We start from the raw sequence: 24,800 nt of genomic DNA, 5'->3' as shown, positions 1-24,800 counted from the left end.
TGGAATAACGTAACGGTAATAAAAAAAATCCTTTACATAATTACGTTTTTTTTATTTTTAGAAATTAATGCGGTTTGTTTGTATCATAGTGTTTGGTGTATAAAGGTATTTTGACTTTAGAAGCATTATATGAATCGGTGCAGAGCAGTTAAAAAAGAAAGAGAGTGCGGTAACTTGGTAAGCATTATATATTTGGTTAATAATACAGGACAAACAAAAAACCTACAGTATTTACTATTTACCATTCATTTAAGACTATCTGAACATATAATTATATCCCAAACTGACGTAAAAAAAATTTAAACTCAATATACTCAAAAGTTTTCTTTTCCAGATTAATATATTTTTTTCTCATGGACAAAGATTTTTTTTCTGTGTTACAAAAAAAAAAGAGGCCTTAATTTTTGTGTTAATTTATAATTTAAACAGATGGAAAAAATCAAATTAGGAATCATTAAAAATAAATGGTGAAAAAAAAATTATATTTATTATCAGGGACAGTTTGGTAAATTACCAAGAATATTGGTGAGTTTAATTAAATAAAGAAGTAGAGAGACGGTTAAGAAGTCGTTCTGATTTCGTCTCTCTTCTCTTTGACGTCGTCGTCGTCTCTCTCTCTCTCTCTCTCCCTCTTCAATATGTTTTTCCTGCGAGGAGCTTCTTTCAATATAAGATTAGAGAAGAGAGCTTCTTCAAAACTGTGAAATCTCAGGTTCTGATTTTGGAAGCTCTTGGCGAATTGAGTTGTTCCTTCTTGGGTCTATTTGATGTTATAGTGTTAGGTTATTCCGATGATGGAGCTCTCTGGTTCGTTGTTGAGATAGCTATAACGAGATTTCTAGGGATCTTTAGTGGAGAGGAAAATGTCGACGAAGATGAAAGGAGAGTATTCTTCTTCTAGAAGCTTCGCTTCAAGGAAATATACAATATTACTCTGCTTAGGAAGCTTCTGCCTCGGTTTGTTCTTCACCGATCGGTAAAGTTTTTGAGAGTATCAATTTGATAGCTTTAAACCCTAATATACTTAAATTTGATGGCTTTTTGCGTACTAAATAATTCACTATCTTAGAGAACTCATATGATTCTGTTGTTGTTGTTGTTGGTTGCAGGATGTGGAGTATTCAGGAATCTAAAGGCATGTCTCGTCCATCTGTAACCGAAGCTGAAAGATTGAAACTCATCTCTGAAGGCTGCAATCCAAAACCTGTGAGTTAGTCAAAACAACATCATGGATTTTGTTCTTTCTTGGGTATATTATATGAGAAACTCTGATTGGTTTCTCCATTAGCTTTATCAGAAAGAAGTCAAAAGAGATCCTCAGGCTTTGCTTGGACAAGTAGCCAATACACATATTGCATTACAGTAAGTTTTTTTTTTCATCTTGTGCATGCGTGATTTCAAAAAAGAAAAAAAAAAAAACAAAAAATAACAACTTTCTTGAACTTTTTGATGTTTTAATCAACTTTTTTTCTGTGTGATTTGCAGGACATTGGATAAGACCATTTCAAGCTTAGAGATGGAGTTAGCTGCAGCAAGGTCTGTGCAGGAATCTTTACAAAACGGTGCTCCTGTCTCAGATGATATGGGGAAGAAGCAACCGCAGGTGAAGAGACGGTATCTGATGGTCGTAGGGATTAATACAGCTTTTAGTAGCAGAAAGAGAAGGGATTCTATTCGAGCAACCTGGATGCCTCAAGGTTTTAATAACACTTTCCTTGCCTGGCACATGTTTATCTTTTATCAAATATGTTCCTTGATGGTTTTTTCGGTTTATATTTTTGTTACTAGGGGAAAAAAGAAAGAGACTTGAAGAAGAGAAGGGGATTATCATCCGGTTTGTCATTGGTCACAGGTGAGAATTCAATTTCCATTTAGTGTAAGTTAAGTTTCTGATGTGAGTTTTTTTTTTCATTCTGGTTCATTGTATATTGATGATGTCTGTCATTGAGTTTATAGTGCAACGGCCGGGGGAATTCTAGATCGAGCTATAGAAGCTGAGGACAGGAAGCATGGAGATTTCTTGAGACTAGTATACTTCTGAGTTTAGATCAAGTTAAAGAAGTAAAAGGCCTAAGTCTTCAGCTCGTAACTTCATTTTAATTGCTTCCTTTGTTTTTGATATAGGACCATGTTGAAGGGTACCTAGAGTTGTCAGGCAAGACAAAAACTTACTTTTCTACAGCTTTTTCAATGTGGGATGCAGATTTCTATGTCAAAGTAGATGATGATGTTCATGTAAATATAGGTAAGTTCTAATAACGAGTTGAATTGGTTTTATGTGATGTTGCATATGTTATGCTGGTAAATACTAGTGGATTCATCAATGTTTCACTGAAATGTTTGCAGCAACTCTTGGGGAAACTCTTGTTAGACACCGGAAAAAACCACGGGTCTATATCGGTTGCATGAAATCTGGTCCTGTCCTCTCTCAAAAGTAAATCCATATCTCAGTTTCCTCCTTCAAACCATTTTTAGTTTTGGTTCTTTCTTTTGATAAGTCGTGTTGGTTTTGTGGAGCAGAGGTGTGAGATACCATGAGCCAGAGTACTGGAAATTTGGTGAGAATGGGAACAAATACTTCCGTCATGCTACTGGACAGTTATACGCTATTTCAAGAGACTTGGCTTCTTATATTTCAATCAATCAGTAAGATGAAGATGAGATTACATTGTAGGCATGGCTCATCTGTTATCTCGTGAGTCTTTTTGTTCTTATATATGTTAAATGTTTCAGGCATGTTCTTCACAAGTATGCGAACGAAGATGTTTCACTAGGAGCTTGGTTTATCGGGATTGATGTGAAGCACATCGACGATAGAAGATTATGCTGTGGCACGCCTCCTGGTATGGTCTTATACTCTTTTTGTCTCCTGCAAGTTTACTAGGCTTGGTTTGATACTTTCTAGATGTTTAAATGTATAGATTTTGAGAGCTTAGATAAAATATCAACATCATTGGTGGTCTGCTGTTCTGCACCTAACTAAAGGCTTACAGTGAAGAGACCTTATCTAAAGAGATGACTTGTCCCTATCAAAGTCTCTACTGATACAAAGTCTTACCAAGAACCTAAATGTTTATGATTTGACAATAGCATGAAAACTTACTTGTTGTTTAAAACCTTAAAATATACTCAGAAGTTAACAGATTTAGTTTTGGTATTTGCAGATTGTGAATGGAAAGCGCAGGCTGGAAACATTTGTGTAGCATCATTCGACTGGAGCTGCAGTGGAATCTGCAGATCAGCAGATCGCATCAAAGAGGTTCATCGACGTTGCGGTGAAGGCGAAAAGGCTCTTTGGAGTGCCACATTTTGACATATAGAAACAGATAAATGATAAAAGCATAGACGGATTTGTTCATCCCCAAAACAGCTCAAAGATCAGACAAAAGTACAGAGATACAATTCCAAGAGGCAAGAGTTACCCACTTCTTGTATTCATAGGTACATTACATAGGAGAGGCAGAATTAGAGAGATAAGTGTGGAAAGTGGAAACCTCTGGCAAGAATCGCGATTGCGTTTGGATATGTTACGATTGTGGCGTTTCCGTTTTAGTATAAGGAAACCGAACACTACAGTGAAAACGCAATGCTGTATTCGTTTCGGGAGCAAGTTGTGGATTTGTTTACATCAATACAAAATTATGCCCTCCTTCTTTTGGCTATCATCAAACTACATATTGCAGCATAGACATAAATCTAATTATCAGGAGCTTTAAAACTTCTTAAGCTTAACAGTGTCTATAAAGTAAGAAAAACTTGGGAAAGTTGGAAAATTGTTCATAAAAATTGATACTTTTATTTTGCCAGACACACACTTTGGTTCTTACCAGCGTCTTCTGACTTGACAACCTAGTGAGAGCATTAAGAAGAAATTGGAGATGCTGAAGAAGGTGATTGCGACCGGTTTATCGAGGCATGGTGTCCCGTTTGCAGAATCTGAGGGTCAAGTGGTCCCTTTTGTCTCTAGTTGCCTTCTTAATAGAGGTATGATTCTCTCTTTAGCTTCCCCGATTCCTCATATTCTTCTGTGGCTAACAAAGTTTTGGTTTTTGTTGTTGTTTGTTGGTGTCTGAATCCGAGTGTGAAGTGGTCGTTACTTCCAAATCGAAGTTTCCAGGACCAAGAACTTAGTGAACCCACTTGTTATCTGGGTATAGAAAATTACGTTAGAGACGACGACTTAATGGATTGTTTTAGTTATGATTAAGCTTTAACCGATTAAAAGTAAACAACTTGAAGACGAATGTAAACAAAAGGGAGAAATTGATGATTTATTGATGCTATTTGAGTGTTTTGTTTCTCTACTGGGTTTGGGATTGTTGTGTTGTTTGAATGATGGTGTTTTACTGTTTTGTATTTGGTCTGTATAGTCTCTTACAATCTCCGTTTCCAGGTTTTGCGTTCTTCTATAATTTAGAATCTCTCTTTTGTTTTTTCATCAATCGAGATGTAATTCACATATCTTTCACATCAAACTTGCATTCAAATACTAGTATTTTATTTTCTGGTGTTTTAGAGTAGTTCTTGATTGTGTAAATTTATTTGTTCATCCACATGGATGGGGTCAATGGGACCTTGTTGATGAATTGGTATGTTTTTAAATGGTACACACTCATGCTTGACACATATACGGAAGAATATCCTTGAGTGTCATTGGCACAGAATGCCCACAAGTCCCTTAGAAATCTCATCTCGTAATTATCCAGTTAAGATTCTCTTGTGTCGGTTTAAAGAAAAATAAGACGTAAGAGATATATATATATATATATGGCCAGTTTCATTTAAAGACTACAAGGTAATTTTGTAAGTATACCATGTCCGTTGTAACAGGTGTGTATAATAGGTGTGACTGATCTTAAACACACACATCTTCATGAAGAGGAGGAATATCTATATAAATAAGATGACAAAAAAGGCTGGGAACTTACTAAGTAAAATACAGCTATGGCGGAAACAAAGAATTGGGTCCCAAAATGGTTTCCTTTGATGTTGCTGGGATGTTTTGGTCTGAATTGGTTGGTTAAAATGGTGAATGTGTGGCTCTATGAGTTCAGCCTTGGGGAGAAAAGGCAATATCTGCCATCAGTGACCAGGATATTTGGGTTGGCCTTTCATTGGCAACATGTTGTCTTTTCTCAGAGCTTTCAAGACTTCTGACCCTGACTCCTTTACCCGCACTTTAAGCAAAAGGTAAATCTATTTTTATATTTTAAAAGCCAAGGTAAATATGTTACAAATTCCGTGGATATGTTACAGATTCTCGTATCCATGTTATATCTTGATTTTTTTGATTTTGGGACTTACTTTTGTTGTCAATGATGTGTAGGTATGGACCTAAAGGTATCTATAAAGCACACATGTTTGGGAACCCAAGTATAATAGTAACAACACCAGACACTTGCCGGCGTATGCTGACAGATGATGATGCGTTCAAGCCAGGTTGGCCAACATCTACAATGGAACTAATTGGAAAGAAGTCAGTCATTGGTATCTCCTTCGAGGAACACAAGCGGCTCAGGCGTTTGACTGCTGCTCCAGTCAATGGCCATGAAGCCCTCTCTAATTACATACCATACATTGAAGAAAACGTTATTACCGCTCTGGACAAGTGGACCAAAATGGGAGAGTTCAAGTTCTTGACTCATCTGCGTAAGCTTACCTTTAGGATCATCATGTACATCTTTCTCAGCTCTGAGAGTGAGAATGAAATGGATGCATTTGGAACGAGAATATACCGCTCTTAACTATGGAGTTCGAGCAATGGCAGTCAAGATTCCTGGATTTGCTTATCATAGAGCACTCAAGGTCTAAATTAAACCACTTTTTTCAGTTTTCCGTTATTCTATCTCTTTTAAGATTTTGAGGATCATCATGTTTTATTTACAGGCGAGGAAAGCACTTGTATCTGCGTTTCAGTCAATAGTTACTGAACGCAGAAATCAAAGGAAACAGAACATTGTATCGAATAAGATAGATATGTTAGACAATCTACTTAATGTTAAAGATGAAGATGGAAGAACTTTGGATGACGAAGAGATTATAGATGTTCTTCTGATGTATCTTAATGCCGGTCATGAATCCTCTGGCCACACCATTATGTGGCTACCATTTTTCTACAAGAACACCCTGAGTTTCTACAAAGGGCAAAGGTAAGTGGAGAAAACTATTTTATTTCCGTAGTGTCATCTTATACTTTTTTCATATGGTAATGTATTTGCATATGATGGCACTATAGGCCGAACAAGAAATGATCCTGAAAAATAGGCCTGAAGGACAAAAAGGTCTAACTCTAAAAGAAACCCGGCAAATGGAGTTCTTATCACAGGTTAGATTTTGGTCACCTATGAGTTTAGCGCATTAGAGATTTTGTTGGCGATTTGTTTTAGGTGATTGAAAGAGGTGTTTCTTCACTAGGTTGTTGATGAGACACTTCGTGTCATAACATTCTCACTCAGGGCTTTTCGGGAGGCAAAGACTGACGTCGAATTGAATGGTTGGTATATATGTGTACACATGACTTTTATGAAATACAAAACAACTTTCTATACGCATTTAGCATGATTCGATTAATCTTGCAGGCTATTTAATCCCAAAAGGATGGAAGGTTTTGACATGGTTTAGAGATGTCCACATAGACCCTGAAGTGTATCCGGATCCAAGAAAATTTGATCCTTCTAGATGGGATGTAAGTTTAGTGTTATCATCTTACATTGTTCGAGACATATATATTTGAATTCATGTTGAATGTTTGGAGAAAATTTTCAGAAGGGGTTTGTACCAAAAGCTGGTGCGTTCCTTCCTTTTGGTGCTGGAAGCCATCTATGCCCCGGGAATGATCTTGCTAAGCTTGAGATTTCAATTTTTCTTCATCATTTCCTCCTCAAATATCGGTAAGACTTACATAATTTGAATCTTGATTTCAAATCTTTCTGTATTATCTTGATATATCCATGGAGATCCATATTGGCAGGGTGAAACGGAGCAACCCAGAGTGTCCTGTGATGTTTTTGCCTCACACCAGACCAACTGATAATTGCTTGGCAACAATTAGTGATCAGTAAGACGTGATTCTCATCTTCACCGTTAGGTTTGGTTCATCAGTTATGGAGTCTTGCGACTCTTGTATTTTATCTTTAGTTGGAAACTTCATCAGACTACTTACTCTGTTCCATGAAACAGAGCTTTGTTTTTCTTCAGTTGGTGTTATATCTTTGTTTGCAAATCAAAAATCACTTGTTTCAAAAGAATAAGCCATGTCATTCACGCAACTTTACTCCTTAAACATTCTTCTTAGCAAATCATACACGTATCTAGATTTTCTCGTGAACTTGAGTTAGTTCAAAAATGTTATATATTAGGATCTTGTGTGAGAGATTAGAAGAAGTGAGAAAAAATGTAAATAACTTAGATAGCTGTCAAGATGACTAATAATAGGATAAAAATGGCTTAAGGAGAGAATAATAAGCCAACACCAGTACACCACACCCTGACAATACTGTCAACACTTATCTGCTTTCATACAAAGACACAGAGACAAAACAAAAACAGCTTGGAGACCTCTTTGTATGGACCGTTTGATAAAAAAATATTACGGCTTTGGTTTTTTTTTTTTTTTCTTCCTTAAAGAAACAGTGGAGAGAAGCTTTACAGATCAGAGAGAGAGGATCCAATGTCGAGATTCACGCAACGAAGCCCTGAAATTGATCAATCTCCCCTCTCCTCTGTTCCCTGCATTTGATTCCCTTTCTGGGTGGTTGTTGTTTCCTTATCTTGAATCCTCTGTTCTGTTCTGCTCTGTTCTGCGCCCTAATTTTTTTGAGATAAAGGTTGAAACTTTCCTATAAAAACATGGCGACTAGAGGAAGCAGATCGGAGAAAGTAAAGAGAATATTCCAGCAATTCGACGGGAATCGCGATGGTGGGCTTAACCGAGAAGAGATGGCTGCTCTTGTCGTAGCTGTCAACCCTAGGGTTAAGTTCAGTGACGAACAGATCAACGCGATTCTCGACGAAGTGTTCCGAACCTACGCTGAATTCATCGATCCAAACAAAGGCTTGACCTACGACGGTCTCCTCCGTACTTACGACGACGGCGCTGGAGATGTCGACAGAGATTTCGATGCATTAGGGCTTGAGCTAATCGCTGCTGATGAGACGATTAAAGGCTCCGAGGCGGCTTCTTCTTCTTCGATCACAGATGAGAGAGCTGTTGAAGCGCAGAAGAAACAGAGGACAGCTGCTTGGGCGGTGTCGCCTAACCACGGGATCGTTTTCGACGAGACGTGGAAGTTAGTTGACGATTTGGAGATTCTGGTGAAGAGATTGAAGTCGAAACAGGAGAAAGATGGGAAATTGAAATCTGATACTAATAATAACAGTAACAATAACAATGTTGATGCGTTTTCTGATGCTGGATGGTCTAGAGAGTTAGGTCCGTCGTCTGAGATCTCTGAGAAGAGAATCTATTGGGAAGAATCGAGTCATGACTACGGAGTGTTTGTCAAGGAATTTGGTGTTTTGAGAAGTAAAGCAGATGGAGCTAGATCGAGAGAAGAAGCTTTTGATGGACATATGGCGATTGGTAGGGTTTTGTATGAGCACCAACTGTTTAAAGAAGCTCTCGTTAGCTTCAAGAGAGCTTGCGAGTTGCAACCCACTGATGTGAGACCACATTTCAGAGCTGGGAATTGTCTCTACGTTTTGGGGAAGTGTAAAGAGTCTAAAGATGAGTTTTTGTTGGCATTGGAAGCGGCTGAGTCTGGTGGGAATCAATGGGCTTATCTGCTTCCTCAGATATATGTCAATCTTGGTATCTCGCTTGAAGGAGAAGGTATGGTTTTGAGTGCTTGTGAGTATTATAGAGAAGCTGCGATTCTATGTCCTACGCATTTTAGAGCATTGAAGCTTCTAGGTAGTGCATTGTTTGGTGTAGGAGAGTATAGAGCAGCGGTTAAGGCATTAGAGGAAGCTATATATTTGAAACCGGATTACGCTGATGCTCATTGTGATTTAGCTTCGTCTTTGCATTTAATGGGTGAAGATGAGAGAGCTATTGAGGTTTTCCAGAGAGCGATTGATTTGAAACCTGGCCATGTTGATGCCTTGTATAATCTCGGAGGGCTTTACATGGATTTAGGTAGGTTTCAGAGAGCTTCAGAAATGTACACTAGGGTGTTAGCTGTATGGCCTAACCATTGGCGTGCTCAGCTCAACAAGGCGGTTTCTTTTTTAGGTGCTGGAGAGACCGAAGAAGCTAAACGAGCCCTTAAGGAAGCACTGAAACTGACGAACCGTGTTGAGTTGCACGATGCCATATCTCATTTGAAACATTTGCAGAAGAAAAAGGGTAAAAACAATGGAAATGGTAATGGAGGAGGAGGAGAAGGTCCGTTTATTGTAGTGGAGCCTTCCAAGTTCAAGACTGTGGGTGAGAAGATGACGTTGAGACCGGACTTAGCCACGGCTCTACAAATTAGAGCCTTTCAGAAGGTTACAAGGCTAGGGAAATGTGATGTGGAGGCTGTGCGTAAGGAGATGAGAGACAACGATGTTCCTGTTTCATATTCCGGAAGCGGCGGGCCAACGAAATCAATTCGGAAACCGAATTTGGAGGAGATTCTCCGGCGTCTGCTTAACTCCTTGAAACCAGAAACATTCCAAGGAGCGATCAAGGCGATAAATGAGAAAATCCTATCGCTTCTTGATGATTCTGGTTCAGGAAGAGTCGATATGGGTATGTTTTACGCTGTGATTGCTCCATTATGCGGTGGACATTCGGACAAACGGAAAAGAGTTGCTTTTGATGCGCTTCTTTGGAGACCTGTAAACGAAGGAAGCTCTCAGATTACAAAAACAGATGCAGTCAAATACATTAAACTGCTGAGAGCTATTTACATTCCATCACACGGAATGAGTGAAATGTTAGAAGTTCACGGGGAAGAAGAAGCTGATTCCTCAATGACAGTTACGTATAATCAGTTTCTAGCAATGTTTGATGATCCAGATTGGGGATTTGGTATCATGTCTACGATCCTTAAACTGGAGGCAAACGATAGAAACCGTCATGGAAACCAAGTTTGCTCGGTTTGTCGGTATCCGGTTATCGGATCACGGTTTAAAGAAGTGAAAGCTCGGTTTAGTTTGTGTAACCAGTGTTATAGTGAAGGCAAGGTTCCTCCTTCGTTTAAACAGGAGGAATACAAGTTCCGAGAATATGGGAGTGAAGCTGAAGCCATGAAAGCTAAGTGTGTCTGTTTTTCGATGCAATCTCATAAAAAGCCTATTGCCACCTGATATAGACGAAACAAAAAGGAACTAACTCATCAAGCGTGTTTGTTCTGATCTCTGTTTCTAATTTGCAAATTGTAACACTTTCTTTCTTTCTTTAACTTGTGTGCATAGAGTTTCAGTTAAGTGTATGATGATGATTGATGAAGACTGGGCAATGTTGTTTTGGTAAATCACGCAATTGCGTTATGTTGTTTAGGGTTTCTCTCATTCTATTCAAAAAAATACATTTTGTGTTCTTATCCCCAAAAAGATTACAACATCTCTTTGATGAAATCAAGATTAAGTGTATCCTTGACGATGAGAAACAAACCGAGGAATAACACAAGCATGATTCCAGACGACATAATCCCTTGTTCCACCTCTAACGGTAACTTTCTCCCGCCTCGAACCGCTTCCAACAATATCAAAGCCAATGTTCCGCCGTCTAGAGCAGGTAAAGGCAACAGATTGATCACCGCAAGGTTTAGATTCAGCAATGCAGCAAACTGGTATAGCCCGTCTGCGTTTGATCTCGCTACTTCCGCTCCAACCGCAATGATCGCAACTGGACCAGCGACTTTACTAGCGGTTTGAGAGAAGTTCAAGAAAGTCTGTTTCAAGCTGTCCAAGACATTGTAAGAGAGTCCAAAGAACTCTCTACCGACGAAACTAAAAGTCTCCGGTATATTCTTCGGTCTTACCTTCGAGAATCGAAGATTCGGTGATAGCTGAACACCTATTTTTCCAGTCCCATCGAAACTCTTATCCGGAGTGATCAGGATTTCGAAATCCTCTTTCCCTCTTTTGACCCTGAGCAACACATTGTGCTCCGGGTTGCTCTTAACAACATCAACAACTTTGGAAACAGAATCAGAACCGGAACTGGAAAGCTCAACGCCATCAACGGCTAAGATAACATCTCCACGAAGCAATCCATCACGAGAAGCAGCAGAGAAAGATTTAACGTCAGGAACAAGAACTCCAGGGAACGATTCTTGAACTGGTAAACCAACAGATACCACTTGAGTAAAGATTATAGCGTAAGCGAAGACAACGTTAGCGACAATTCCAGCTGAAACCACAATCACTCTATCCCAAATCGGTCGGTTCTTGAGAAGGTTTTTATCGTCTACAGGGATATCACTGTCGGGATCATTATCAGGGAATCCAACAAAACCACCTAAAGGAAAAGCCCTAAGAGAGTATTCGACATTCTTGGAATTGAACTTAGCTAGAATCGGACCAAACCCTATTGCGAACTTACTCACACGGATACCTTGAAGAGTAGCAGCTAAGAAGTGACCAGTCTCGTGGACGACGACGATCGCGGTGAGAACAGCGCAAGCTTCGAGAACTGATTCGAAACTACCGATATCGAATCCAGCGAGAGCTCGTGGACTGTGATGTAGGTATCTCTTCTTGTTTCTGAATAAAGCTCTGTTCTTGGTGCCGTAGAGGCTATGGTTTGAGAGATTGGTTGAAAGATGAGATTTTGGGAGATGGGTTTTGGATGTTGGAGGAAAATTTGAAGCGGGGTTGATGGAGTTAGAGAGGAAGTGAGGGATACGATGAGAAATTGGAGAAGAAGAAGAAATGTTTAATAGCATGGTTTCGTGAGGTCTAAAGAGTTGAGAGTACGGAGAAGAGGAGGAACTATGGAAGCCATTGAAAAACAGAGGAGATGATGATAAAGAGAGAACAATAAAAGCTCTATGTGTCTGTTTGTGGATAGGATTGACCAATGACGACAACACTCTCGTTCCCAAATTGGTATTTTCTTCTATTTGTTTACCATGTCGACGATCGACCAAATTGCAGATTGCTTATTGTCTGTTCATAAAACTAATGTAACACTATGTGGGCTTCCTATTGGGCCAAATTTGAACCTCAAGCCCAGTAAGAATGTGATACTTTTTTTTTTAAGAAAGCTCATAGACTCATCTTTTCACTGAGTGGAAATGTTGTAGCACAGGCGATCCATGCATCATCCTCTAGTAATTGACGAGGTCCGAACGTTTGTTGTAGACATTGTATATACTAAAACAAAGAAAATATTAGTCAATGCTTGCTAGGTGCCTACCTGGGTGTAAATCTTATCCAAGAAAATAGTTTTTATATTATTATATGTGTTAACCTGTTTTATTACCATACCGTACATCACTCACATGCTTACGATTTTGAACACAAGTTATGATACAAATACGAACCATTTAGTTAGGCTATAAGTCAAATTAAATCGAGTTTTGTTATCGAATAATTTTTTTGATCGTTGTATAATTTAGACTAAGATATATATGTAAGTTTTCTCTTTTCTGGCTTTGAAATATCGAGATCTATTGAAACAGCTCTGCATTAACAGTTTTGCATTAACAATGTAACAAAATTTATCTTTTTTTGAATATAATTTAATATTAAATTAAAAAAATATATATCGCGATCTATTAAAATGGGGAGAAAAGAAAATGATGAATTCTTTTTTCATTAAAAAAAAAATGATGAATTCTTGTACCAGAGAGAGTGGAGAAACTAGCTGGAGAGCACATTTTAGGGTTTACGTGAGACAAATGATCAAATCCAATAGTTAGGACACATTTTCTCTACTTGACTCAAAAAAGGTTTTTTGGGGTCAAGCTAAGTGATTGTTTACCATTAATTGAAAGCGTAACATTCTAGTGGATGTTCATACGCCAATTATTCTTTCTTTTGCCGACATATGACAATTATTCTGTAATAAAATAAATTAGTAGTACTGTTTTTGACTAGCTAGCCAACAATATATATAAAGAAGAAAACAATAGATATAGAATAAAACACCTAACGTAGTGTGTCATGAACAAAACAACGTGGCCATCATGTTTTCTTAATCTTTTTACTTATGCAACATGATTGTATTTAGTATTTAGGCTTATGACGAAAATCATTTGTGCCTTTTGGCTAGGTTGTCATTTCCAATGATTTCTTGTTATATGAGTATATTATTTTCATTTTACTATTGTATTAATCAGATTTATCTCTAGCCGCACGAATAGTGAAGCCATCATCAGTGTTTGATCATATTTTTCAAGAGACGAGTGTCTTTTTTTTTTTTTTTTTTTTGTGGTCAAAGGAGACGACTAGTGTCTTTCAAATCCTGGTAAAAGATGATCAATTTGAAATCTACACTTGGTTGGTTTTTCCAATCCGTAAACGAAAAAGGGACCAGGTTCAGTGAACCTGTAAATTTCAGTCTCTATGTTTTTTTTTTTTTTTTTTTTTTTAATATGCATTCTCCATGAATTTTCAAACGTAAGCATGCTTAAAAGCAATATATTATATTATATAAAGACTCCTATAACGTATATAATATGAAAGGAACCAAATAAACTAGTCATCTTTAGCTTTTCATCTACTTTCTTATAATTGAAAAGGAAGAAGTTGGTGAAACATATGTTTATAGTTATAAGAGTCGTATCGCACCATATATATGCACAAGACTATATGCATTATGCATATGGGTTGGGCCGAGAGAGAGAGAAAGAGAGCAATGATCCTTATGACTTCTCAGGCTACTCATGATCATCACTTCATCCTCGATCGTACGTCTCTTTGTTTCGTCTAATCTTTATCATACTCAGCAGATATTGTTCGTATATATACTCCACGCTCCGTACATATATATATATATATATATGTGTATATATATATACATGTGCGTGTGTGCTTGGGAATAATACATGTTTGTTGACTACATCTTCAGGATCAAAGGTCGAAGAAGAAGGAAACATATATCGATCAACTGATTTTATGTTCCGAGATGATTGATGGGAAAATAATCAATGATATGGAGTAGTTTATATATCAGGATTGGTTTCGAGTTTGATCCAATCGGTATTTCTTTTCTTTCGATTGCTTCGAAGAAAAAGATGGGAGACGCTCATTGTTTGAGGCAAGTAAAAGATCACCGGTTCCCCTTTTCACAACTTCAATCTCTTTGTTTAATACTGTTATTACATACTCTATGTTTTAACTTTTCATCAAATTAAACTCAGTTTTTTTTGTCGATTATATAAACGACTCAGGCTCAATTCTATATAACATCTCTCTATAGTATTCACTGATGATACTCGATTAACAACTCCATATGTATTCCACATACCAAAGAAAGAAAAATATTAAAACTAAATATTGTTCCGGTTTGTGTATGTAATTTGGATGTGTTCAATCCGGATTCTGTTCATTATACACATCATTACATCTGTATATATTTTGTAGATGTGCATATGTATGTACCTGTAGAAATTCTAAGATCTACTACTAATTCAATTAAGAATCCACGATGTGGTAACATTAAGACGATTAATCATGCTTTTGCTAGCTAGCGTCTCTAATTAAACGCCAACGTTTACCGATAGTGTCTATTTCCAATGTTGAGACCTAATCCTTAAATTAAGACCTAATTAATAACACACATGAAATCACATCTCATGGTCACTTCCAAGTTCCAACGTTTTTAACACACATATGTATAAAAAAAAATTATCACTTGAAGAGAGAAGAAGAGTCTCTTTGGAGTTTCGAGTAATGATCAACGTGGGCTTGTGCTTTTACAAAGCAAAATCAAAAAATTGTGTACGGTCTTTTGTCGATTTAAGACTTTTTAATTGGATCAATTTAATTAATACCTTCTATATAAATAATAATAATGTTTTTAGTTAGAAGATTTTATTTTTAAATTATGACATCACAATTTACTAATCGAACCGGTAGGAAGTGAACACGTGTGAATGATGTTGTGTTTCCCGCCGTTATCGACCACTAAACTACTCTCTCTCTCTCTCTCTTCTCTTAATATAAAATGGAAAGATAGAAACCTAATTTCACTTTTTTTTCTTTTCATCTTCCTCTTTCCTCGACTTTGCGAATTCTGGGCAGAGAGAGAGAGAGAGATGGAGCTACGACCCCGCAATAAGGCGATTGAAGGTACCCTTTTTCTGATTTCGCTCTATTGATCTTTGGGTTTGATCCTTAAACTCGTTCCCAGTGTATTAGTGAACTAGTGTCTGTGTTTCGGCTCGATCTGTACTTCAATTAGTTGAATTTTATCGGTATTGTGCTTGATGATCTCCGTGAAATTGATTAAAGTTCGTGTTTTTCTTGCTTGATGTGTTAAGCAATTTCGTTATTGTGAAAAAGATTAAATTTTTTTGCTTAACACAACATGCAATTAAAAAAAAAAAAAGACTGGGACTTTTTAGTAAAAATTGAAACTTTTAAAGGCCTAGACACTGTCCGGTGATAAATTGTTAATCTTTTCTCTCTTTTGAACTAGTTGTGGATCTCGAGAAAGAAGTTGGCTTCAACTCTGATGAAGAACCTTTTACTATACCTTCAGATGACGATTTAGTCGACCCTGAATTTCAAGGTACCGTTCCGTTGCTTTGCTAAACGGAGTTTAAGTTTATGCATCTTCGTTAATGTTCTCTGCTTTTCAAGTGTTACAGATTGAAAAGTTTCTGTTATATTAAGTGTTATTGGTTGAAAAGTTTCTGTTATATAGTCATAATTTACATTGGTATTTGAACATAGGTGACGAGGATGTGGAGGAGGATGAAGAAGAAGTCGGTGCTAATGATGATTTACCAGTTCCTGTACCTGTTCTTGCCCCTGTACCTTTGGCAAATGTTAATTTACGAAGAGCAAGCACTAAAAGGAAAAAACCTGGTCCGAGCAGAGAGAAAGATGTGTTACTGTGGGAGATATGGGAAAAGGATCAGAAGAGATGGATTGATGAACATATGACAGAGGATGTTAATTTGGATCAGCAGAATGCTGTGATTGCTGAAACTGCTGAGGCCCCTTCAGATTTGATTATGCCGCTATTAAGGTACCAAAAAGAATTTTTGGCTTGGGCATCAAAACAGGAACTATCAGTTAGAGGAGGCATTCTCGCGGATGAGATGGGAATGGGAAAAACAATACAAGCCATATCTCTTGTTCTTTCCAGACGAGAAGTTGACAGGGCACAATTTGGGGAAGCAGTGGGGTGCACCCTTGTACTTTGTCCTCTCGTTGCTGTTTCCCAGTGGTTAAATGAGATTGTTCGGTTTACATCCCCAGGAAGCACCAAGGTTCTTGTATACTATGGGGCGAAGAGAGAGAAGAATATTAAAGAATTCATGAACTACGACTTTGTTCTGACAACATATTCCACAGTTGAAAGTGAATATAGGAGACATATGATGCCGCCCAGGGTGCAGTGTGCATATTGCAGCAAGTTATTTTATCCGAAGAAGCTTTCGATCCACCTGCGGTATTTTTGTGGACCTTTGGCTGTCAGAACGGCCAAACAATCTAAGCAGAAAAGTAAGAAGTCTACAGCTTCATATTCAAAGCAAGGAAAGGAGGCTGATGCAGTAAAAGATAAAAATCTGAAGAAATCTAAAAAGAAGTCCAAACAACCAGTAGAAGAAGATGACTTAGGTTCAGATGACAGAGAGAAGTCTCTTTTGCACTCTATCAAGTGGAATAGGATCATTTTAGATGAGGTCAGTTCCAAGACCCGCTGTTTGTTGGTGTTAACCTTTTGTTGCCTAATTTTTTGGCACACTTTGCATTAAAATTCAGGCATGTAAGGGTACGGTGCTTTTCATGCCTGTTGTGGGATAGGAAACCACAGCAGGAGAGCTCACTGTGAACTCATCTTCAGAAACCTAAGTTTGCCAAAAAATATTTATAAGCCTGTCTGCTCGACATGATTATATTATCTTTTTGGCCTTTAGTGGGTGGAATTATGGATCTGACCTTGATTAATTTTAATCTACATTTTGTCACACCAGGCTCATTACATTAAAGAAAGACGTAGCAACACAGCAAGAGCTGTTTTTGCTTTGGAGGCTACCTACAGATGGGCTCTGAGCGGTACCCCTCTTCAGAATCGTGTTGGAGAGCTTTACTCCCTGGTTAGTCAATCTTTCCTAAAGTTTGCTTGTAGCACTTGAAGATTATAATTAACTTGGTTCATGTGACTATTTTGTTTGTCCCAGATTCGCTTCTTGCAAATACTCCCATACTCATATTACTTTTGCAAGGATTGTGACTGTAGAATTCTTGATTACATGTAATGTTTTCACTCTCAACCTCTAATTATTTTCTCTTTTCTCCTAGTTCTGTTTTATAGTTAATAACAGTATATGCTATTCAATTTTCTTTGTCATCTGCCTTTGGTGGTGATTACAGGGCACATCAAAGTTGTCCTAGCTGTCCTCATAATACAGTTCGACATTTCTGTTGGTGGAACAAGGTAAGTTTGATGTGTCACGTTTTATTACCTATTTTTTAAAGCAGGATCATCATTATATATCTTGTCCTTCTGTTTTTTTCTCTATATTCTTGCTAGTATGTGGCCAAACCAGTAACTTTACATGGAAGCTTTGGAATGGGAAAGCGAGCCATGATATTGCTTAAACACAAAGTCCTGAAAGACATTCTTTTAAGACGTACTAAATTGGGTCGGGCAGCTGATCTTGCTCTTCCTCCTCGAATCGTATGTTCCTTTCTCTCCCTTGTTTGGTGTAAACGAAGCTTTATATAGTTGCGTGCAAGCTTTATTTATCTCTACATATAAATTTGGCTTATTATAGAATTCTTTCAGGTGTGATGCACTAGATGTAAATGATTCTGATTCTTAAGAATCACTAAACAAAGCTTTAGCTCCACTTTTAAACTTGACTTCTTGTAGATTTCTTTGAGGCGGGATTCACTAGATGTAAAGGAGGCTGATTACTATGAATCTCTATACAAAGACAGCCAGGCGGAATTTAATACGTAAGTTACTTATATTCAATGGGCTTCTACTGGTTTCTGCTCCTTGGTTTGTATAACAGAACTTTATTATTGACCATGCCATGTACATTTTTGTTTGCAGATATATTCAGGCTGGTACATTGATGAATAATTATGCACATATATTTGATCTTCTCACTCGTCTGAGACAGGTGAATGGCATTTACAGTCTTTTGGTTCAACTAAACAGCCAATGCAATAGTATTTTATAGATATGTAGGTTTGTGATGTATTTTGTCTTCAATTTTTTTTCAGGCTGTTGATCATCCATATCTAGTGGTGTATTCCAATTCTAGTGGTGCTAACGCTAACTTGCTTGATGAGAACAAAACTGAGCAAGAATGCGGTCTCTGCCACGACCCGGCCGAGGACTATGTTGTAAGCGCTCCAAGTCGATCTATTGCTATTTCATAATATATCGACTCTGGTTTCTCAGTACCTGTCTGGAAACAGCTGCTTTCATTTTACACTTCGTTCAAGAATCATCAGATTACTACTATTGTTGGACTTTTTTGTTTGATATCCTTCTTTGTTTCTTTTACTTTGAAGGTTACGTCTTGTGCACATGTGTTCTGTAAAGCTTGTTTGATTGGTTTTTCTACGTCCCTGGGAAAAGTCACCTGCCCAACATGCTCGAAACTACTGACTGTGGATTGGACCACCAAAGCTGACACAGAGCCTCAGGCAAGCAAGACAACACTTAAAGGATTTAGAGCCTCAAGCATTTTAAATCGGATAAAGCTCAATGATTTTCAAACAAGTACAAAGATTGAGGCTTTGGTATGTGCTCTCAAGTATCTACAGCTTCTGTTCTGTCTCTTTCCCGAACAGTATCCTTCTAAGTTTCTTTGGAGTTTTGAGCGTTTTTTTAACCATTTGTGAATTGTTATGATGTTTGATTATTTGTATGCAGAGAGAGGAAATCAGATTCATGGTTGAAAGAGACGGGTCTGCCAAAGCAATAGTTTTCAGCCAATTCACATCATTTTTGGACCTTATAAATTATACCCTTGGGAAGGTAATCTTAGGAGCAGGTCACTAGGCCACTACTTTTTAACATTGTTTTGAATCATGCAGAAAATGACGTTTGTTTACAACACAGTGTGGAGTTAGTTGTGTTCAACTGGTGGGAAGCATGACCATGGCAGCTAGAGATACTGCTATCAACAAATTCAAAGACGACCCAGATTGCAGAGTTTTCTTAATGAGCTTGAAAGCGGGAGGGGTTGCCCTTAATTTAACTGTTGCTTCTCATGTAAGGGTATAGTTAGCAACTCTGGAGAGCAATATATGTGTATGCAAACATGTTCTCACTTTGGTTGTTTGTGGAAAAATTCTGTTAGGTTTTTATGATGGACCCGTGGTGGAACCCAGCTGTTGAGAGGCAAGCACAAGACAGAATTCATAGGATCGGACAGTACAAGCCAATAAGGTTACACTTTAATTCTCCTTCAATCTCTGTTTGTTGGTGTGCAAGAACAATCTTTGGATACATGTGTGATTTTTTGAATGACAGGATTGTGAGGTTCATAATAGAGAACACAGTGGAGGAAAGGATTTTAAGACTTCAGAAGAAGAAGGAACTTGTGTTTGAAGGGTTAGTTAAAAGATTCTCAGCTTTTTTCTTTTCCGGAACCTTAACTATTTATCTAAGGTTATTATGAACACATTTTTGTTCATTACAGGACGGTTGGTGGCTCTCAGGAGGCCATAGGGAAGCTGACAGAGGCAGATATGAGGTTTCTGTTTACAACATAACTTAAGATAATAGATTAAGACGGTTTTGTATAATCGATCATAAAGATCTGGTCTGGGTGTAGTATTACCGTATTAGTATGGTATGTGTACCTTAACCCCGTTTTTAAACTTCTTACATTGAGAGATAGTTTTTTGATGATGATGACGACACATCTATGACTTGATACTCCCTTGTAAGAAAGTGTATCTGGATGATTCTTGTGGATATTATATTAAGTAAGATGAATTAAAAAACCAATTGAGGGTTTAAGTAGTAACAATTAACAAGTTAGGTTTCAACCTTTTCAACTATTAAATCATATGATAATTAGAGATTTGTGTGGAAGCAAAGGCATAATGAATGAATCATCAAAATGGCCTAACAGAAGCTTACCAAATTACCCAAAAAAAAATGAAAAATGCGAATCCTTAACAAAGATTCGAACGGAATCTTTTCAGTTTGCCTAAACCCTAAAAATGACCAACTAACCAACCAACAAACCAATTGGGCATCTTTTTGTTTCCTTCATTTCAACTTTCCCCACAAGTTAAAATCATTACTCTGTCTCCACAAAAATACTTCCTTGGTATTTGTATTATCATAGTTCTCACTCCTTCCACCTAACTACACTACTTCCAACCCTCATACAGTTGTGTTCAATCATACTTTGGCAACATAACTCGTGCAAGTACTTGCATAACCCACTTATTTAGGACAATTGTGATTGGTTTTTTTGATGTCTTCATCTAAATAGCCCAAGCTGTTGTTTTGTATGAAATCATGACTTGTATTATAACATAATGAAAATAACAAAATTTGGATTCCGGGGAATAAAAAAAATGATGAATTAACAAATGTACATAAAAAATTATCTAAAACTCCACACTTTCTAATACTTATCAACATTCACTTGGAGACTAAAAACAAAATTTTCACTAATTGAATGGAATGGGAACAACCAACGCTCCTTCCCTCATGTGAACCGACTAATCAATCATTATTCCGTTCGGACCGTGATCCAATCCGCACCGTCCGTGTCCCATGTGGACTCCACCACAAACTGACCCGTCCAGCTTAGCACTCCAATTCTCTCATCCTCGTGACATTCCCACCAGCTTGGACGGTCCTCTTCCACTGACCTCCAGAACATCTGATCCGTCACACTTGTCGGTGAGTTCGTAACCAAACCGGTTACCAATTCCGGTTCATTATCCGGTTTAGTTATCAAGAACGGATGGTTTAACAGTTGACTCGCTGTCCATCTCTCCTTCGCATCTTTTTTCAAACACTTTCCTAAAAAATCCTTTGCTTGTTCCGTAAGCGAGCAAGGCAGCTCAGGTGACTCACCTAAATACCCGACCCTGTAAAGAACCGAAACCGGGTCGTTCGAATCCGCTCCACTCCACGGCGTAGACCCGGTAACCATCTCTATCACCGTACACCCCACCGCCCAAATATCACTCTCTTTCCCTTGCCTCTCTCCACGGGCCACTTCCGGAGCCATAAACGCCGGAGTTCCTCTAACCGGTTCGGTTATTTCCGGTTCAATACGTTTCGCACACCCGAAATCAGCGATCTTGGCTTCTCCGTTCTCTCCGACCAACACGTTGCTTCCCTTAATGTCGCAATGCGCAATTCCCATGGAGTTGTGAACATACTCCAATCCAAGAAGTATCTGGCGCGTGTACTTCACGACGCGAGTCTCGTCGATGGAGCCGCCGTTCTTGGAAGCCACGTCAGCCAAACTCCCGTACGGTGCGTACTCCATGAGGAGATTATAAGTCGTAGCTTCTCCGTTGTAGTTGTTGAACGACTCTTTTGTAATTTGGTATCCTCTGTATCCGATGACGTGTGGAGAATTCAAAGAAGAGAGAATTTTGGCTTCTCTTTGCAAGAACTCCGACCGGTGGAAGTCGGCGGATTTCACGGCGATTGTTTCGCCGGATTCTTGCAAGGTGGCGGCTGAGACGGTGGCTGTTGAGCCACGGCCTATAATTTTACCTCTAGTCCAATTCATTAGGAGAATGATGAGAGTATAATAAACAAAAAAAAAAGAATGGTGTGTGTGTTTTTTTTTTTTTTTGTATGTGTTAGCTTTCACTCGGTTATTACAAAGAAAGTATATATATAAGGGTTTTAAGATTGTTGTTTTTGGTTTGGTAATTACTAATTAGATAGTGTATACTTTTGGTAACATCGAGTTTATCTACCAAAGCGAAATTAATTTTAAATAAAATAATTGTGTATATGTAATCGTCCATACACGTGGAGTCTCTTAAGAAGAAGTAAAAGTTGATTACCAAATGTGATCCAATTTCGAATCTTCGATGTGATTACCAACAAAAGTATATATGTGTAGAGAGAAGAAGAAAGAAAAAAGAAGAAGAAACGTGAGCAAAGAAAGAGGAGTGACGTGGGCAGTGAACGTATCTAAAGAAAGGTTCGATAGGAAGTGACGTGACACTTCGTTAGAGTCTTATTGGCCTTTGTACTCTTTTTTTTTGAGTCTAGAAGTTGGTGACGTGTCGAATTTTCAGGTAGTCAAAACAAGTATTTGTTTCTGATCCGACCACCAGAGTTCCGTATATGCCTCGAGGCTCGAGCCACGTGTCGACAGAGGTTAGATTCTACGAAGTGTCGACAAGTGCTCAAATCTTTCTCCCTTTTTTTCCTTTTGTTTTAGGTTCGCAAGAGAGTTAGGTAAAATACAAAAACAAATAAAATATATGTAAAGGAGCAGTACGGAAATTTGGTAGATTCTTTCTTTGGTATCATAAATTTGGTAGATTTCATTGATCATATTTATTTTCTTCACATTTCGAATATTTTACATAATGTTGACAATTATAATATAGACACCTTTTTTGATTGCGTTTGGAAATTATAGAAGATGTATGACTGTAAAGAGCGGTGGGTTTAACCACCATCGTTTTCAAATCTGATTAGGTCTATATAGTATTCATGGCTATATCTTGTAGCATATTAAAAAATTAAATTGTACATAGAAGTGTAGAACCATGGGTCGATCTGTAAGATTTTTTAAAAACCTTTGTAGTTTGTATGAAAGAAGCGACAAGATGAGTTACCTAAGGCAGTGTTGGGTACGTAAAAAGATAAGAGAAACGATTTTGGTCAGACATTTACGGCTGTCCACTGCAATACGCACATTCACAGCTCATACGCACATGTACGCTTTATTATTATTAACCACATGCAAAATAACTTGCACATTCACGTGTTTTTAATCTACATAAGTTTTTTTTCAAACTTAGATATTTATTGTACTACTGTTATTATGAATGTAACAAAAGAAACAGATGACGAAAAGGTGTGCTAAGCATTTATTGTGTACATTGCCAATTTTTTTTTTTTTTTTTTTTCTAAATTGCGTACGTACTTTTGCAAGAAAGTGCCCATGATGAATAACCAATTAAGACCTGTAACAATTATGACGATTCTATACATATTCTTAGATGATTATGCAAGCTTGAAGTTACTAACTTACAATAATTTTTAAAAACAGGGAGTGTAGTATATACTTGGTAATTGGATTTTATAAATCAAAATTCAAATTAATAACAATATTTCAATGACACAGATATATGTATACAATTATTCAATGAAATCAATTTATAATTTCACCAATATGATAAGACAAATAATTTTGTTTTGAATTATACTTTCTGAGTTTCTCTGGAGATATTTTTACATATAAACATCAATATTGAAAACCAAATAACTATCTTAGCAACTTAAAAAAAAAAAAAAGTTGTGACGTTGTTTAATAAGCTTTCTCCTATATGTTATCAAGTTGAGTGGTAGGATTAACACGTGGCATGAAAATAAAGAGAAGTGCAAAAGATTCGTATAATGACGAACGCCTACTTCAAGCAACAACCTACTCAATTCAATTTTTTTGCATATATATAAGTAATAAGAACAAAAGTTTCATCACAAACACTATGATAGCTACTTTTAAAGTATATATCATTTGTAACTATCAAGCTCGGGTTGTAGACCAGCATGGTAACTTAGTTAATTTTTGTTCACTGTAGTTTACCTATTTTTCCTCAAAAAATGAGCAAATTTTGGATTCAGCAAACTATAATTCAGACCGTTCCTATATGTAAGTATCTGGTTATAGGTATTTGTATTTGAATTTCATTTCATTATGCTTTAGATTTAATTATAGACTAGATTTTAACCCGCGGTACACCGCGGGTTTATGTATTTTTGTATATTTTATATAATTTACTAAAAAAACATTATGTTAGATCAAATATATGTTTTAAATTCTTTTACAATAATATTGAGATATTTGTAATTTTATTTTCTTTATCTATTTAAAAATTATTATTTTCACTTGAAATTTAATTAATCAAAATTCTTTTATTTTGGAATTTAATCAATCAAAATTAGTTGTTATGTAAGTAAACATCTGTTAATATGTATAATACTTTGTAGTTAGTATAAAATTATTTAAATTTTCTTATTCACCAATTTGAAATTAGTTAGTTTTGTCTATGAGTATGATTAAGCGGGTTAGTGTTGGTTTTTAACTTCTTTCATATAAATTTAAGTTTTAAAATATTTTGTTTGTGTTTTTAGACCAACCCGCAAAAATATATAAGTGTTTTAATATTAACCTAATTCTCATCACATACTTATTATTAGTCTAGGTTTGGACCCGTGGATAATAAAAAAAAATAGTTATTAAAAAAAATAGTTAGTTTTAAATATCTGAGTATGATGGAGCGGGTTAGTGTTGATTTTTAACTCCCTTCATGTAAAATTAAGTTTTAAAATATTTTGTTTGTGTTTTTAAACCAACCCGCAAAAATATATAAGTGTACTAATATTAACCTAAATCTCATCACATTCTTATGATTATTTTTAGTTTAGGTTTGGATCCGTGGATAAATAACATTTTTCATAAATTATTGTTGCTTTTTTTAGTATTGTTATTGATATT

The 24,800-nt window shown here is 37.0% G+C and overlaps 4 protein-coding genes and 2 pseudogenes across 16 annotated transcripts; 4 read left to right on the top strand and 2 right to left on the bottom strand.

Annotated features, from left to right (window-relative positions):
* The first annotated feature begins 549 nt into the window (after positions 1-549).
* LOC104763009 (putative beta-1,3-galactosyltransferase 2) lies at positions 550-4,500 on the top strand. Of its 8 annotated transcripts, none has more exons than XR_015588263.1 (13): positions 550-976; positions 1,110-1,206; positions 1,289-1,362; positions 1,486-1,697; positions 1,789-1,852; positions 1,957-2,029; positions 2,125-2,245; positions 2,347-2,434; positions 2,521-2,646; positions 2,734-2,843; positions 3,165-3,411; positions 3,854-3,984; positions 4,088-4,500. XR_015588263.1 is itself a non-coding variant. In XM_087497702.1 (11 exons), the coding sequence occupies exons 1-11, from the start codon at positions 864-866 to the stop codon at positions 3,311-3,313; spliced, it is 1,227 nt and encodes a 408-aa protein (XP_087353828.1). In that variant the 5' UTR covers positions 550-863; the 3' UTR covers positions 3,314-3,649. The 8 variants fall into 8 exon arrangements, 2 of the variants coding, with proteins under 2 accessions (XP_087353828.1, XP_010484744.1); XR_015588262.1 differs by having other exon boundaries at positions 3,808-3,984; XR_015588265.1 differs by having other exon boundaries at positions 562-976; positions 1,298-1,362; positions 3,808-3,984.
* LOC104763023 (ent-kaurenoic acid oxidase 1-like) lies at positions 4,088-9,344 on the top strand (annotated as a pseudogene). Its single transcript, XR_015588258.1, has 9 exons — positions 4,088-4,151; positions 4,831-5,190; positions 5,327-5,805; positions 5,887-6,149; positions 6,236-6,325; positions 6,415-6,493; positions 6,579-6,685; positions 6,766-6,890; positions 6,971-9,344. The product of XR_015588258.1 is annotated as an ent-kaurenoic acid oxidase 1-like (transcript).
* On the top strand, positions 7,849-10,539 carry LOC104762988 (putative TPR repeat-containing protein At1g05150). The gene has a single exon (XM_019243290.2). The coding sequence runs from the start codon at positions 7,849-7,851 to the stop codon at positions 10,291-10,293; it is 2,445 nt and encodes an 814-aa protein (XP_019098835.2). The 3' UTR covers positions 10,294-10,539.
* LOC104762996 (putative membrane metalloprotease ARASP2, chloroplastic) lies at positions 10,451-11,876 on the bottom strand. Its single transcript, XM_010486424.3, has one exon. The coding sequence runs from the start codon at positions 11,874-11,876 to the stop codon at positions 10,542-10,544; it is 1,335 nt and encodes a 444-aa protein (XP_010484726.2). The 3' UTR covers positions 10,451-10,541.
* A 1,321-nt stretch (positions 11,877-13,197) lies between these two features.
* On the top strand, positions 13,198-20,086 carry LOC104762973 (DNA repair protein RAD16-like). Of its 4 annotated transcripts, none has more exons than XM_087497693.1 (18): positions 13,346-13,844; positions 14,006-14,194; positions 15,181-15,228; positions 15,578-15,670; positions 15,835-16,793; positions 17,085-17,207; positions 17,292-17,365; positions 17,485-17,548; positions 17,645-17,791; positions 17,987-18,072; positions 18,173-18,242; positions 18,346-18,468; positions 18,640-18,870; positions 19,004-19,108; positions 19,193-19,345; positions 19,434-19,522; positions 19,607-19,687; positions 19,776-20,086. In XM_087497693.1, exons 3-18 carry the CDS (start codon positions 15,195-15,197, stop codon positions 19,846-19,848), a joined length of 2,505 nt encoding a protein of 834 aa, XP_087353819.1. In that variant the 5' UTR covers positions 13,346-13,844; positions 14,006-14,194; positions 15,181-15,194; the 3' UTR covers positions 19,849-20,086. The 4 variants fall into 4 exon arrangements, with proteins under 4 accessions (XP_087353812.1, XP_087353808.1, XP_087353819.1 ...); XM_010486406.3 differs by having other exon boundaries at positions 13,504-13,844; positions 19,193-19,351; XM_087497686.1 differs by having other exon boundaries at positions 13,198-13,844; positions 14,006-15,228.
* Positions 20,087-20,594: 508 nt separating this feature from the next.
* LOC104762964 (mitogen-activated protein kinase kinase kinase 18 pseudogene) lies at positions 20,595-22,072 on the bottom strand (annotated as a pseudogene). The gene has a single exon (XR_015588255.1). The product of XR_015588255.1 is annotated as a mitogen-activated protein kinase kinase kinase 18 pseudogene (transcript).
* Positions 22,073-24,800: the final 2,728 nt, after the last annotated feature.

Source organism: Camelina sativa, chromosome 3 (genome assembly GCF_030686135.1).
Source record: "Camelina sativa cultivar CO46 ecotype springtype chromosome 3, ASM3068613v1".
NCBI classification, from domain to species: Eukaryota; Viridiplantae; Streptophyta; class Magnoliopsida; order Brassicales; family Brassicaceae; genus Camelina; species Camelina sativa.
Note: the sequence above shows the minus strand (reverse complement) of the source record. Positions and strands in the feature narration are given on the sequence as shown.

What these genes read in the sequence shown, in the direction of transcription:
- LOC104763009 (XM_087497702.1), top strand. Translation starts at nt 864, where the DNA reads ATGTCGACGAAGATGAAAGGAGAGTATTCTTCTTCTAGAAGCTTCGCT. An exon ending in AGCAACCTGGATGCCTCAAG is followed by an intron (nt 1,698 to 1,788) that starts GTTTTAATAACA and finishes TTTTGTTACTAG; the next exon opens with GGGAAAAAAGAAAGAGACTT. An exon ending in TCTTATATTTCAATCAATCA is followed by an intron (nt 2,647 to 2,733) that starts GTAAGATGAAGA and finishes TAAATGTTTCAG; the next exon opens with GCATGTTCTTCACAAGTATG.
- LOC104762988 (XM_019243290.2), top strand. Translation starts at nt 7,849, where the DNA reads ATGGCGACTAGAGGAAGCAGATCGGAGAAAGTAAAGAGAATATTCCAG.
- LOC104762996 (XM_010486424.3), bottom strand. Translation starts at nt 11,876, where the DNA reads ATGCTATTAAACATTTCTTCTTCTTCTCCAATTTCTCATCGTATCCCT.
- LOC104762973 (XM_087497682.1), top strand. Translation starts at nt 15,033, where the DNA reads ATGATGTTGTGTTTCCCGCCGTTATCGACCACTAAACTACTCTCTCTC. An exon ending in ATTTCTGTTGGTGGAACAAG is followed by an intron (nt 17,549 to 17,644) that starts GTAAGTTTGATG and finishes TATTCTTGCTAG; the next exon opens with TATGTGGCCAAACCAGTAAC. An exon ending in GGACAGTACAAGCCAATAAG is followed by an intron (nt 19,523 to 19,606) that starts GTTACACTTTAA and finishes TTTGAATGACAG; the next exon opens with GATTGTGAGGTTCATAATAG.